This window comes from Lithobates pipiens, unplaced genomic scaffold, assembly GCF_037356315.1.
Source record: "Lithobates pipiens isolate NorthernLeopardFrog02 unplaced genomic scaffold, aLitPip1_a1.2 Scaffold_22, whole genome shotgun sequence".
In the NCBI taxonomy this organism is placed as follows: Eukaryota; Metazoa; Chordata; class Amphibia; order Anura; family Ranidae; genus Lithobates; species Lithobates pipiens.
Genome location: NW_027507784.1, coordinates 186,691,350 through 186,707,363, shown reverse-complemented (window position 1 = coordinate 186,707,363; position 16,014 = coordinate 186,691,350). Strand labels below are relative to the sequence as shown.

The 16,014-nt window shown below is 44.4% G+C and overlaps 1 protein-coding gene across 2 annotated transcripts in view; it reads right to left on the bottom strand.

Annotated features, from left to right (window-relative positions):
* Positions 1-16,014, bottom strand: part of DNAH7 (dynein axonemal heavy chain 7) — a 498,098-nt gene that overhangs the window by 411,821 nt on the left and 70,263 nt on the right. For both annotated transcript variants that reach the window (XM_077448738.1, XM_077448739.1), the window contains exons 9-10: positions 15,601-15,720; positions 1,594-1,771 (exon numbers count right to left, since the gene is read on the bottom strand). In XM_077448738.1, the coding sequence (XP_077304864.1) occupies positions 1,594-1,771; positions 15,601-15,720 (298 nt within the window). The remainder of the gene's footprint in view (positions 1-1,593; positions 1,772-15,600; positions 15,721-16,014) is intronic.

Genomic DNA, 16,014 nt, shown 5'->3' with positions numbered 1-16,014 from the left:
AAAATACTATAAACTCATTTTTTTGGAATGTTTACTTTTGCCAAATAACAAGACCGACGAAAAAGATCCCCATATAGAGAGAACAAACCCTTCATATAATATGAAACATCATACTTAATTACATAATTTTTCCTAAGTGAACTTAGAAAAAAGCAGAATATAGAGAAAACAGTTACAAAAAATATGAAATGGCGTAACTCTTGCACACTAATGCCCCATACACACGGTCAGACATTCCGACAACATAATCCATTTTTTCCGACGGATGTTGGCCCAAACTTGTCTTGCACACATACGGTCGCAGAAAGTTGTCGGAAAATCCGATCGTTCAGAGCGTAGAACATGTACGACAGGACTATAAAGAGGGCAGTAGCCAATAGAATTGTCTACACACGATCGGAATTTAAACGATCGGATGTTGTTGTGGGAACATTTTAAATCCTGCTCTCAAACTTTGTGTGTCGGAAATTCCAATGGAAAAAGTTTGTTGGATTGGATTTTCCCGACAACACGATCCGATCGTACATTTTCTGTCAGAAAGTCCGACCGTGTGTACAGGGCATTAGATATATGATAGCAAGGTCCAGAAGTTTAGTTGCCTTAACAGGCCAACCACTATTTATTTTAATGAGGAATTCTTAATTATAAGCTCAGCACCACATAAATGAAATATACTAATTGTTGTGTAAAAGTGCAAAAAATAAAATAAAATCAGAATATTGGCAAGATGAAGCTTATGTCTGGAAAAAAAGACCCCATATTTAAACTTCCCTCATGCAGAACACACCAAATATTTAAGAGCATTTTGAAGCGATCACACGTCTAGACCTCTTCCAAAAGAGATTGTATATTATATGTTTGGAGCTTTACCAGTTATACAGGAAGAATATATATAATTAGAAATTAGAAGCATATCCCACCTGTAATCTAAAATTTATTTACAGATGTACCTGTAATCCTAGAATTTAATGAATTCAAATATAGGATTTTCTTTCATTTGTCTGGAGAAAAGTAGAAAACCTCCCTTTTTTGTCCTTCTGCTACTGATTAACATGGTCTCCTTCCCAGAACCGCCAAAGAACTGCTGTGTTAACAGTGGTGCCAAGCAGCAGGGCCAGGACAAGGGGTGGGCAGGAGGGACGGCTGCCCCTGGCACAATGGTCTATTGCATGGGTAGGGGGCACCCTGACCCTAACCCTAAGGGAAAGGGGGGCGCAGTTTGGCATCTTTGCTCTGGGCGCTGGATGACATTGTCCCGGCACTGCCAAGCAGTATTACTGCTCAAATCTGCTTGGTTTTCACTGGCCACCATCAGAAATATTTAGCTTTTTATGGATTTGTAAGGTTTAATTGTGCCTGAATGACATTATTCACACTGGACACCAAGTTTCCAAGGCAGGGCGGTGTCATTCAAAGAACACCAAGCAATGTTGCTGAGCAGTCAGAACTCTTTGGAAATGTTGGATAGGGAGATCAGTAGCTGGGCCAAGTGGCAAGTTTAAAGATTTTTTTTTACTGTCTGAAAGCAGAAAGCCTCATTATTACAATATGAAATCTAATGTATTACATAAAATGTGTCTTCATTCTACTCACTGGTGGCTGTATTATCAAATCAGTATAATCCTGCATTGATGCTAAAGCAAGACTTTGCAGCTGCTCCGTCATTAATGTAGCAGTACAATTGAAAAAAGATTCCATTCTCTTGCTGTTACTGGGAATTAGCTTTTTCTTGTTTCCTTGGTAATAGATGTTTTGAATTTCTGCAATCCATCTGTAAAACAAAAATACATTTTAATATTAACAAATTGCATTCAGAATAAGAAAAATACAGCCCCACACTGCAAACACCTTTAGGCCGCGTACACACGCGGGGACTGTTCGCTGAAACTTTGTTCGTCAAACAGTTGCCGCAACAGTCCGCTCAAAATTTGCATGAGCGGACTTGCCCACACACGAGCGGACTGTTTCAGCGAACTGTTTGCCAAACAGTTCGCTCAACTTTTGAAATGAACGGACTCGCCCACGTAAGGCGGAGGCAAGTCCGCCCATTTCGAGCGCGTGTACAGGTAGGCGGGGCCCGCGAAGGAGACGTCGCGGGCACCGCCGCCTGGAATGGACTTAAAGGGACACCCAACGCCGAAAAAAATCGGCGTGGGGGTTCCCCCAAAGTCCACAACAGACCCTTGTCCGAGCACGCTACCCGGCCGGCCAGGAAAGGGGGGGCGAGCGAGCGCGCCCCCCCTCCTGAGCCGTACCAGGCCGCGTGCCCTCAACATGGGGGGTGCCTTGGGGAAGGGGGGCCGCGCGGCCCCCCCACCCCAAAGCAGCTTGTCCCCATGTTGATGAGGACAAGGGCCTCTTCCCGACAACCCTGGCCGTTGGTTGTCGGGGTCTGCGGGCGGGGGGCTTATCGGAATCCGGGAGCCCCCTTTAAGAAGGGGGCCCCCGGATACCGGCCCCCCACCCTATGTGAATGAGTATGGGGTACAATGTACCCCTACCCATTCACCTGTAAAATAAAAGTACCCAAAAAAAAAACACAACACACGAGAAAAAATGTTTTATTGCACAGCTCCGGGGGTCTTCCGTCTTCGGGGGTCTTCTCGCCGGACTCCTCCGCTATCTTCTTGTAGCTCTTTTACTAGCGGAGGAGTCCGGCTTTCTTCCTCCCCGCCGCCGGCCTCTTCTCCCGACTTCGGGGGTCTTGTCCCCCTCTTCGGTTCTTCTGCCGGGCCACCGCGCCTTCTTGTAGCTCTTTTGCAGGCGGTGGCCCGGTCTTCTGTCGCCGCCGCCTTCCGTTCTTCTGCCGGGCCACCGCGCCTTCTTATAGCTCTTTTGCAGGCGGTGGCCCGGTCTTCTGTCGCCGCTGTCGCCGTCGCCGCCTTCCGTTCTTCTTCTTCTTCTTCTTGTTCTCCAGGAGATGTTGACACGACGCTCTCTCCGGCCGGAATGCCAGAGCCGCCCTGCGCTGCCACTTATATAGTGCCAATGGGGCGGTGTCACATGGTATATGTCACATGGGTTGGTCACATGGGTTGATGTCACATGGGGACTATGACATCGTAAGGGGGCGGGGTCACCATGTTTTTTTTTGGGGTACTTTTATTTTACAGGTGAATGGGTAGGGGTACATTGTACCCCATACTCCTTCACATAGGGTGGGGGGCCGGTATCCGGGGGCCCCCTTCTTAAAGGGGGCTCCCGGATTCCAATAAGCCCCCCGCCCGCAGACCCCGACAACCAACGGCCAGGGTTGACGGGAAGAGGCCCTTGTCCTCATCAACATGGGGACAAGGTGCTTTGGGGTGGGGGGGCCGCGCGGCCCCCCCTTCCCCAAGGCACCCCCCATGTTGAGGGCACGCGGCCTGGTACGGCTCAGGAGGGGGGGCGCGCTCGCTCGCCCCCCTTTCCTGGCCGGCCGGGTAGCGTGCTCGGACAAGGGTCTGTTGTGGACTTTGGGGGGACCCCCACGCCGATTTTTTTCAGCGTTGGGGTTCCCCTTTAAGTCCATTCCAGGCGGCGGAGCCCGCGACGTCTCCGTCGCGGGCCCCGCCTACCTTCACACGCGCTCGAAATGAGCAGACTTTCCTCCGAGCGGGAACAGTTTGCTCATTTCGAAAGTAGCCTACACACGGGCGGACTGTTCGCTCAAACCAAGTTTCAGCGGACAGTTTTTCGGAATTTCCGAAAGACTTTGTCCGTCAAACTGTCCGCTGAAACTGTCCGCTGAAAGCCCACACACGAGCGGACTGTCCGCTGAAACACTGTTCAGCGGACAAAGTTGGGCGAACAGTCCGCCCGTGTGTACGCGGCCTTAGAGTTAATGGTGCCTTATTAAAAAAGAATCTCAGAGATGCAGTTTACATCCAGGTACAATGGAAGCTTAACCTCCTTGGCAGTATTCCCGAGTGTGGCTCGGGGTGAAATTTCAGTACCATTAGCGGTAACCCCGAGCCACAGGATTGCATCGCTGGATCCTGGAAGAGGTTACTTACCTTGTCCCTGGGATCCCACGATGTTCTCCCGCTGTGTACGGAGGCCGGATCCTCCGCTCTATCCTCTGTGCATTCCGGCTTCCCTTCCTGCGAGCATCGCAATGCAGGGGGGTGAGACCGGCAGCAGATTCAAAAAGTGTAAATTACAACACACACAATACATTGTAATCTTATTGGATTACATTACTGTATGAAATAAATTGACCTCAGTTTGCCCCCCAGTGCTTTATCCAGTGCCTTTGCCTGCAGTTTTACTGTAATTTCTGCCTGGAAACTGGAGAACGACCATGGCATCAAAAAAGCGCGCCTCTACCTCAAAAAGTGGTTTATGACGTGCTGGAAAACAGCGATAGTGATACAGAATCACTTGCAGAATTGAGTGATAGCGATTAGTGGGGAAGTTCATCATCAGACACAGAAAGTGATTTCAGCGACGATCTTACGACTGGCCTCAGTGATGTGCGTACTTGGTGCTCTATTGACTGCGGTATAGATCATGCAGTGCCCCCCATTTACTGGAGCACCTGGTATCAAAGTGGATGTTGAAGATGACAACCCCTTGGCATACCTCCAACTATTTTTGACCAATGAGGTTATTGAAAAAATTGTTACGGAGACAAAACGGTACCAGGAGCAACAAGCTGTTACGCATCTGAGGTTTTCAAGGAGAAGAAAGTGGGAACCAGTGACCAAAGAGGATATTTGGAAATTTCTGGGCCTAATAATTCTTCGGGGAGTGGTGGGGAAACCCCTGCAGAAGTGGTATTAGACAACCAATAAATTACTTTTACACAGTCAAGTTGGAGTACAAATTTTCCCTGATAATTAAGTATTTGTGGGGGGAGGTGCTAAGCGAAGCAGCTGAGCATACATGGATGATTAGAGCTCCGCTGTCACCGGGACAAAATCGGCCTTCTCTCCTCGAGTCACGGACGAATACTGCATCTCCACAGTAACCTGCCTACTATTTAGCCTGCAGGGCACAAGCACATACAATGTTTAATGGGAAGGAAACAGAACTTAAACAAACTATCAGGCGAAAAAAAACCTGACTAAAAACGCTTCTAAAATGGTGGCAGCACAATCCCCCCATTCTGCATTACCTCAGAGGCAGAAATTGAAATTGAAAGGGAACTCTAACGCTTCTCCCTCACAATATATTGACTCTGACCATGAATTCAGAATGACCCCTATAACATTACAGAATATCCCTAATGGCTCAGATCTTCTTAGTCAGTTTGTACATGTCTTACAAAAAGCCCTCCAAAATACCTCAGACACAATAACTAAAAAATTGACAAGGGAAATTCATGAGGTAGGGTGCCGCACATCAATATTAGAACACAAAATGGAGGAAATAAATGATATCACCAATACTTATGCTGATGAGTTAGAAGCCCTTAGAGAAGAAAATTCTTCCCTTTACACATGCTTAGAAGATTTTGAAAACAGAGCCAGGAGATCTAACTTGTGACTCCGTGGTATACCAGAAACCATAATAGATCTACAATCAACAGTAACAGCACTCTTTCAGGAGTTAGCTCCATCAATTCCCATTGAACGCTTGGAGATGGACAGAATCCATAGAACTTTGGCCCCCAAAAAAGGAAGATGGCCCCCCCAGGGATATTGTAATAAAATTACATTATTTCAGAACAAAGGAGCAACTAATGGAAGCAGCATGTAATAAGGATGCATTGACTTTTCAAGGTCATCGTTATCAAATATTCCAGGACCTTTCACAACAGACTCTCTTCAAGAGAAAAAAGATGAAACCACATCTACAGATACTCCAATACCACAACATCCTATATTGTTGGTGCTTTCCATTTGCTCTTCGATTCACTCATAAAGGTTCCATACACACCTGCAAAAAAATTGACACCCTTCTAACTGCAATCCATGAACTTCGATTGACAATTCCAGAAAACACAACAGAAGGATCCAAACACTGAGCATCATCAAACTCACCAAATACTCAAAAAGAAAATCCTATTCAACAAGCCCTCTCCAGTACCAACAAGCGGAGTCGTTTCGCATCACCTCCACCAAATCCCGAAGAACAAATGGACTGATATCTTCTATGATGAAATTGCACATGTGAAAGTTCTTACTTATTGTCACTACAATAATTTGCCTGGCAGAAAGGTAAAATGATAGCACTGCGATGGTATGACAAAAAAGAAGTGTGGTTAATGAGTACAATTCATAACACCTCCACTGTCATGGTACACACAAAAGGTGGGAAAGACATCATGAAACCACAAGTGGTGATAGACTACAACAACACCACGAGAGGTGTTGACAGAGCCGACCAGGCAATGATATTTTATCCACCAATGAGAAAACAACAAAAAAAAGTATTACAAGAAGAACTTCAGGCATCTTCTTGAGCAATGCTTGTGGAATGCCTTCATTCTACTTAAAAAAAAAAAGAGTGACAAGCCTGTGGTTCATGCTGACCTTGTTTGGAAAGTTGCCGAACTGATCTTTCTGAATCACCAAACACCAACGGCTGTAAATAGAGGTGGGTGTTGCGCTGCTGGTGTTGTCAACCCGGAACGCCTGACTGGTCATCACTTCATGGACCACATCCCAACAAATGAAAAAAAGTCAGCACCCACAAGGATGTGCGTGGTTTGTTGCTCAAAGCGTGATGACACTGGAAGGAAAATCTGAAAGGAAACCAGGAACTATCCTGATTGTGATGTCGGACTTTGTGCAGTCCCATGTTTCAAAATTTACCATACGTTTACGATTTTTACTGAAGCAATATGACTAGTAATATTGCACCCTTGTTTGGCCCAAAAAAAATTCTGTGTTTTTGATTTGATTATATTATTGAATAAAATGTATTATTATTATATTATTTGTTATTATTTATAGTTATTTATTATATTATAATTTATGATTTTGCGTTTCAAACTTTATCATACCCGGGATGTCTACTAGACTCTGGTCTGGACAGATATAAGTGAGTTATTCCTAAGAATTACAGGCCTACAATATAAAATGCCAAATTTCCGTGCAAAATAATTGTACCGCTTTCAGCATCAAAAATCTGACATAATCATACCTCCAGGGAGGTTAAAGAAGGATCCAGGTATAGATATTTTTCCACAGTTACATGTAACTATGCATATACCATATCTGTGGGATGCCTCTAAAGCCAAAAATCACTGTAGTAGATATTGCTACTACAGTGATCTCCATTAGCTTCCAGGCGAAATACTGAGTGGCTACCCTGCTGCATAGTGAACACAGAAGGTTGCATGCTTGGTAAAGTTGTCATTCAAAGATACTTTGCATTTTCTCAATGAATGCAAAGCATTCTAAAATTCTAAACATCACAGGATTAACCTCCCTGGCGGTACGATTATTTCGGATTTTAGGTGCTAAAAGCGGTACCATTATTTTGCATGAAAATTTGGCGTTTTATATTGTAGTCCTGCAATTCTTAGGATTAACTCTCTTAAATCTGTCCAAACCAGAGTCTAGCAGACATCCCGGGTATGATAAAGTTTGAAAAATTAAATCATAAATTATAATATAATAAATAATTATAAATAATTGTACCAAATAATAATATAACAATAATAAAAATTATTCAATAATGTAATCAAATCAAAAACACTGAAATTTGCTCAGTTGCAGAATTGTCACTGTCATTACTTTTCAGTATTTGATGACGGATCTCCCCACAAATCGCTATCGCTCAATTCTGCGAGTGATTCTAATTTATTATCGCTGTTTTCTAGCTGGTCTAAAATCATTTTTGATGTACAGTGACAGTTTTGGTTGCTATGGGCAATCTCCAGTTTCCAGGCATAAAGAACAGTTTTTATTAAATAAAAGTGCATGCAGGACACTGGGCAGACCACTAGGGACAACGGGGATGTGAAATATTTCCATACAGCAATGTAATCTGTAAGATTACATTATACTGTATGTTTACTGTTTGTTTCACTTTTTGAATTTGGCGCCGATCTCCGTGCCCGTGCGTCGCAACGCTCGCAGGGCACGGAGATCGGCGATGTAATGCATCGAGCGAGACACGGCTCGCTCGTACAGCGGGGAGACAACGCTGGATCCGAGGGAGAAGGTGAGTAAACCTCCTCCTGGATCCAGCGATGCAGTCCCGAGTCTGGCTCGGGGATACCGCTTTTGGTATGAAAAATCCACCCCGAGTCAGACTCGGGAACACCGCCAGGGGGGTTAATATGTTCATTATAAATAGTAGCAGCAGTTTTACTGTATTTACATTTTTTATAAGCAGCACAGTTATTTACATTATTTACATGGAATCTGAAATGTTTCTATTTACTGTATTTATTGGCATATAACACACATTTTTTCACCCTGAAAATCGGGTGCAAATAACATGTGCATGTTATACACAATACTTCCGTTTTAGCTGCCTCGGAGGGGACAGGGAGGGAGGCGGGACGAGCGCCATTACACACAGGTAGAATCTTCTGTTTACTTGGTGGCGTCTGTAATAGGAAGTCCCATCTCCTGGGCCACCATCAGACCACTGTTTTGTCTATCATAGGAGATTCTCACTGTATGTAATCTGTTGGCGCTCGTCTGCCCCCTTCCCTGTCCCCTCTAGGCTGCAGATGGGCATTGATCAGGATGCACTGATGGTAATGGGGAGTCTGCTGCATTGATGGAAATGGTGAGTCTGCTGCATTGATGGCAATGGTGAGGCTGCTGCATTGATGTGGACTGATGAGGCTGCATTGATGGCACTTGTGAGGCTTCAGATGGGCATTGATAAGCTAAAATAGTCTGCCTACAAATTGTCCACGCCTAAAATGTGAACAGCGGGTAAGTCTGAAACATGAAGTTCTGCCCAGGATAGGATCCTTTCTGCTTCTCCTGCTGTGGCAAAACTTATAGTTCCTCTGGGATGGTTGATGTATGTTACTTCTGTGGCTTTGTTCAGCTGGATGCTAAGTGGAAGACCCTCCAGTTGGGATGTCCAGCAGTGTAGAGAAACTCAGCTCACTCAAAGCTACAAAATGTTAATTAGCAGTTGGGATTCCTCTTGAGTCGAAGTTCTTTACACCAACAAGGTGTCTAGGACTCCTCCCAAGGCTGGCATCCATTGTGATGATCTCCCAAGAGACTGGAAGGGTTTCCCCAACTCCTGAGCAGAATTTGTGAGCCACCAGGCTAAAGGCAATTTGGTCCTTGGTGTCACACGAATAAGTCTGGAGGAATTGAAGGAGTCTTGATTGCATATTGACAACACAACAGCTTCAAAAGAGGCTACCTTCAGCCCCAAAACATGTATGTGTAAACAGAGTCAATCAACCCTTGAAATGAACCGTCTGAGACTAAGATCAGCGAATTTGAAGTTTTCTTCAGACTTCTGAACCTTTAAAATCCAACTGAACCTTTTCAAGGTCTGATCTGATGGAAACACATTGCTAGTCAGGACCTGTGCCAACTGGTCCTTTAAAAAAGGAAGCTGCCCTAATATCCCACAATGGGGATGCCATGGGAGTGTAAAAAGGTAATAACTTGGTTAAACTGATAGGAGACTCATACAGGAAATAAGACGGGAAACATACACTAAATCATCTACACAGCAGTGCAGGGTAACTGAAATAAATAAAAAAGTGCTGCACATAAGGGATCAGTGTGGAGGTAAGCTGGATGTCTTTTAATGAGTTTATCCAATCTCCTAATGAAGGGGCTGCTAGATAATACAAGGTGTTTTATTAAGGCAGGATATTGTTGGATCAACTGCAGGAATAGCCTGTTTCCTTATAAAGGCATCCTCAAAGACATATTATGCTGCAAAATATTTGGGAGATGTAAACAGTTGATCACTACATCAGCTGCATGGTCACTGACAGCTCATCACCCACAGAGATAAGTACAGTGAGGCGAGGACCGAGGGGGGGTGGGGAGAGAGAGGATGGGGCGGGTTTCGGTTGTTAATTTTTTTCTTAAGGCAAACTTAAACTTGAACAGACACAATACACACAGGTCTGGAGAGTACCATAAAAGCAAAGCCTAGGCAGGCCCTGCAATGATCAAGTCTAGCAGAGTCTGGGTAAGGCCTCCAATGGTATTGCTGAGAATACGCCAATCCAGGTAGCTTCATAAAGAGACAGGCTCAAGCAGCATGTAGATAAACTCTTGATTGAAGAACAAATGAATCTTGAAAAAAATGGCTAGTAAAAACGATTTAAAATTTTTTGTCAGTACAGACACCCATCCTTCTAAGACACTAGCAAAAACGGAGGCATGCTGGGAGTGGGAGGGGGTTTGTTTAAACATTGTAACTATATTGTCATTCACTTTTAAAACTCTTGTTCATCTGTACCTGCAAGACACCTATATTCAGAAAAAAGGAATTTGGAGATTTGGAGGCAGGGCCGGTGCAAGGATTTTTGACACCCTAGGAGAAACCTCATTTTGCCGCCCCCTCCCCTTGGCTCCACCCCTGACTTCATCCACTTTTCCCTACCCATGTATATGGTGGAGGAGGTGGCGGGATAGAGATTTTTTGCGGCGCCTCACCGCTATTTCTTCAGCCATGGTTCACAGGCCCACACCTGCACATCTGGACCCGGCCTGAAGACAAATAGTGTCTCACACCAGCCTTGGTCCACAGGTGTATAGACAGGCTAGGGTAGTGTATGGACAGATTAGGATAGTATATGGACAGGGTGGTATATAGACAGTATGGTATATGGACATGCCTGGGTGGTATATAGCCAGGCCAGGGTGGTATATGGACAGGGTGGTATATGGACAGGCTAGGCCCTAGCCTAGTGAGGGAGAGAATGAGGGAGAGGGGAGAGAGGAGGGTGAGGAGGAGGAAGAGAGATGTAAGGAAAAGAGGGGAGGAGGGGTAGAGAAAGAAAAAGAACGGGGGAGGGGTGAAGAAGGTGCAGAGCACAAAGTGGTGGGAACAGAGGGGGGGTTGTTCTGGGGATGGAAGTCCCACTCACCAGTTATGTCTCCCCCATTCAGTTTGGTGTCCCTCAGGGTTGTGGAAACTATTGTTTGAAAATTGCCGCTCAGCTGTGCACAGAGCAAATGCATGGCATGCATGTGAATGGAGTGTAGGCGGGGTTGGGTGGGCACAAATGGGAGGCGGTTTATCGGATTGGACAAGCAGCAGAGTGAGGTCGGGGTTAGGAGGACAGTGGTGACAGGATACAGGCCGACTCCTGTGTAAGCTGGCTTTCCTTTCTCTCACTGTGTGACTATGACAGGATGCCAGAGGTTGTGGAGCTCCGAAGATAGAGGTATAGCTGCTCTCCATCTCCACATGGTGCCTCGGGGAGAAGACGCTCCTCGGGCAGCTGCCCACAAAGACTCCGCTTCCTGCTCTGCCCGAGCTTGTTTATCCTTATCACCCCCCCCCCCCCGGCTCATCCTCTGGCATGTCACCCTGCGTCCCGCAATAGAGCGCCAATATGCTCGGTGCGGCGGGGTATGTAATAACCGGGAGCGGTACAGAGTCACTTTGTCAGCAAGGATTTTACTGCCCTTCCTATCCTGCCCCCTAGGCGGCTGCCTGTCCCACATAAAGGTTACGCCGGCCCTGTTTGGTGGAGGCTGAGAACAACAGACGGTACTTTTTTGAGTTAAGAATACAAGTTTGAAAATAATTTACTTTTACTACCTAATATGATTGAAAAATCCTGACATGAGTAGGATTGTCCTGATACCAAGTACTTGTACTCAGGCAAATGCTCCAATGCTTAATCTGATACCTGGACAGTCAGGGGTGATCGTGCGGTGCTGGGAAGGAGTTACAATCTCTGTTCTCCCTGCATACATTACAATAAAGCAGCCGAAAGTCGCTTTTCCTCCTCTCCCTCCTGCTGCTTTCAGCTGCTTTATTGAAATGTATAAAGGGCGATTGTGATTGTAACTCCTCCCCAGCGCTCCACAGATCATCCCTGACTGCCCCCTGTATCCTCCTCCAGTCCCCCTCCATGCTCTGGTCCCCCTCTGTGTCATTTACTGGCTCCTACCTTTTCCGAATGCACAGTCAGTGATCATTCAGAGTCAGTTCATTCACAGCTATCACTGAGCATTGTAAATACTGTACAGTGAGTTGGGCCCAAAGTCCACACAGCCTTTGACGCTTAAAAAGAAATAAGCCATGGTCTGCACACACAACAACTGTTTGAATTACTGGGGTAATAAGCAATATTTCTTAGCAGAGAACTTATTTAATCATTTACTCTTCAAGCAATCCCCCAGTTATGTTTTTTGGACAAATACATTTCAGTGTGGAACACAGGACATTAGTTAGGCTGCTTAACAGCTACTTTGATGATTGAGACAGCAGAATACAGGGACCAGCAGGGGTCAAATGGTTTGTATTTACTGATGTAAGAAAAAAAATATAAAAATAAAAGTGAATTACTTTTTATTTTTAGTCCTCAAAGTGTTGAAAAGATTTAGTAATGCAAAGATATGCAAAGAGATTTCAGTAATGCAGAGATTTGTGCACAGGCAACTGATCTGGCAGTTTGAGCTTTTGATATTTTTTTGCATTTTCCTTTTGAATAAATCTGCCAGTGAGTCTAAGGCCCCTTTTACACTAAGAGACCGTTCTCATTTGTTTTTCATCCATCAATCAATGCATTCCTATGGAAAAGCGGATGTAAATGGAAGACCATCCATTTAAATCCATTTTCATCCACTTCCGTAAACATCCGTTTTTTTGAATGTATGAAAGCCATGTTTTTCATCCATTAAAAAAACAGAACGGAGGATGAACGGAAGCAAATGGACAAGCGGTCCGTTGTTGCATTTTTTTTTTTTTGCATTGGCTGTTAGGAGCAACGAGTCTCTGGGGGGGAATTTGGGGTGGAGAAAAGGCAGGAGAGGAGAAGAGCAGTATACACAGTGAGGGAGCATTCTGCACAGACAGGCTTCCTCCCTTGCCGACTCTGACTGTCACTGTCAACTTTTAAATGTAATTGGTGGCTCTTTTTTTGTATACTTCATAGGGCCGAGAAGGAGGCCAGCCACTAAATTAAACAAAGGGGTGGGGGTCAATGGGTGATGTCAGAGGGTGACCTCGCCCTTTGTTTAATTTAGTCATGGGCCCAAATGACAGCGCCTTCTTGGTGCTATGAAGTATAGAAAAATAAGAGCTGACAATTACATTTAAAAGTTGACAGTGACAGTCAGCGTCGGCAAGTGAGGGAACCTGTCTGTACAGACTGCCCCCTCACTGTGTATACAGCTCTTCACCTGTCCTTGCACACACTGTGTCCACCCCCCTTCCAAAGAGGACCTATCGCATATCTGCTATCACGTAGGGTAGGGGACTATTGATGCCCTGTGTGAATAAACTTCAGTCTGTAAATTAGGTCAGTTTAACCCCTTAAAGACTAAACCCTTTTCTGATACTTTTTCTGACACTTGTTACTTACACGTTCAAATCAGTATTTCTTGCTAGAAAATTAATCCCCATACATTTTAGCAGAGACCCTAGAGAATAAAATGGCAATCACTGCTTGCAATATTTTATGTCACACGGTATTTGCGCAGCAGTCTTTCAAACACAATTTTTGGTGAAAAAATATACTTCCATGAATTAAAAAAGCGAAACGGTAACATTAGCCCAATTTATTCGTATAATGTGAAAGATGATGTTATGAGAGAATTGTGATTTTTATTCTAAGCAAAAAAATATTGATTCTCATTTTATACAGAATCGTGCAGCTCTAAGCCCTTGTACACATGGTCGGAGATTCCGACAACCAAATCCGTCTGAGTTATTCCAACTGATTAATTCCGGAAGAGGTCCGGAAGTGATGTTGCATACACACGGTCGGACCAAGTTGTCGGAAAATCCGATTGTACATAACGTGATGACGTTATTTTGTTACGATGGGACTATGTTCAGGCTAGTAGCCAATAGCTTTGGTCTAGGAATTTGATCTGAGCATGCATGGCACTTTGTCTGTTGGAGTAGGCTACACATGATCGGAGTATGTCCGATCGGAGCATTTTGTCGGAAAATTTTACCGGCAAGTTGGAAAAGTTGGTCCATCGGAAATTCCGACGGAAACAGTCCGATGCAGACCACACACAGTCGGAATATCCGACAAAACAGTCCGATAGGAAATATTCAGACTGAATCTCCGACCGTGTGTACAAGGGCTTATACAAAACAAAAATTTGACTCACGTGGTTAGGTAAATGTAAAGAACTGATGAAAAACTCATGTAAACTGATCCATTTTTTCTTTGAAAAGACATGACTGAACAGATGAAACAAACTGAAGGCATGCGTGAAAGGGGCCTAAAGCTAAAATCAGCCTGGTTTATTGCATACTGTATATAAGTGTATGTATAGCCAAAAGCATTTTGTTTTAGTCTTAGATAGAGTAGGAATGGTTGAAATCCCCTGTCATTTCTTTTTTTTTTCTGCCTGTGCCCCACTGTGGAGATTCTGCTTCATTTCTGCTCCCAGAGGCACAACAGGAACTGAGAAAATGATCTCTACAAAGTTAGTGGAATTCCCTTCTCAGGAGAGAAGATGCGCCTTCATTAGAGTAAAATATTTTCTGACAATAGTCACAAATACAAAAAGAGAGGGTGACTCTACCCAACAGAAGCACAATCATCAATAATCATCCTTTCCTCTAATCCTTTCCTAATCTATCCTCCCCCCCCCCCCCCCCCCCCAAAAGTAAATGTTTTATACATTTTAAAGTGGAAGTCCATGCAGAAACTAAAATCCCTGCATCTATAGATACCAGGGATCTAACACTAACCTCTCTATCCCTGTAAAGAAAAAACAAGTATACATACCTTTTTGGAAGCCGATCTGACCCATCCTGACCAGCGATCCCATGCTGAGCTGTCAGCCGTGGTGGCTTCACTGAAGAGGCAGCTGCAGAGGAGATGGAGGACAATGGAAGCCCCATAGTAACTCTATAGGTGACATCACTTCCCATTAATTTCCCAGCCGTTGTCGTCCGTGTCCCCTGCAGAGTTTCCAGCGCTGGAGTTCGGGTCGGAGCGGGCTTAAAAAAAGGTATGTATACTCATATTTTCTTTACAAGGATAGAGAGTTTATTATTAGATCCCTGGTGTCTATAGATGCAGGGATTTTAGGTTTTCCTTGGAATTCCACTATAATGCCGCGTACACACGATCTGAATTTTGGTCAGAAAAAGCTCTGATGGTCTTCCCGACGGAATTCCGACGGGATTTCGCACAAGCTGTCTTGCATGCACTCAGTCACACCAAATTCTGACTGCCAAGAGCCCGGTGACGTACAACACGTACGACGGGACTGGAAAAAGGAAGTTTAATAGCCAGTAGCCAATAACTTCCATCTCGTAGTTGAATCTGAGCATGCGTGAGATTTTGCGTGTCGGAATTGCATACACACGATCAAACTTTTTCTGACGAAAAAACTAAGAACCTGCTCTCAATCTTTTGCTGGCGGAAATTCGCCAGCAAAATTCCAATGGAGTGTACACACGGTTGCATTTACCGATTAAAAGCTCTCATCGGTCTTTTGCTGGCCAAAATTCTGACCGTGTGTACGCGGCATAATACATTTTGATTTAACCAATAACACGTTTTGCCGCTTCACTTACTTTTTAAGTAGAATGTCTTTGGCAGCATCAATGTTTCTCATTACAAGGTTTTGGAAAATTGAAAGCTCCATTGACTCTTGCCGACTGTGGAATTCATCAGTATCAATAAGTCGCAATTGCCTTTAGGAAAAAATAAAAACAGGAACTTTAAAAGCTGATGATGTGTAAGTATAATCAAAGTAATAATTTTTCACTCTTTGCTTTCATGAACAAAAACTATGGCAGAATATCATCTTCTAGTAGTCAGTCATACTGGCAAAGACATTTTAAATAACTAGAGTATACAGCAACCTCTGATTAGGAGCACTTATAAAGATATCATTATAATTGCATTGCTATCAGGTTACCAGGCACTATGCTGCTAAACCTTATCCCGTGAGAAAGTCAGAATTCTTACTATTCCTGACACTTGAT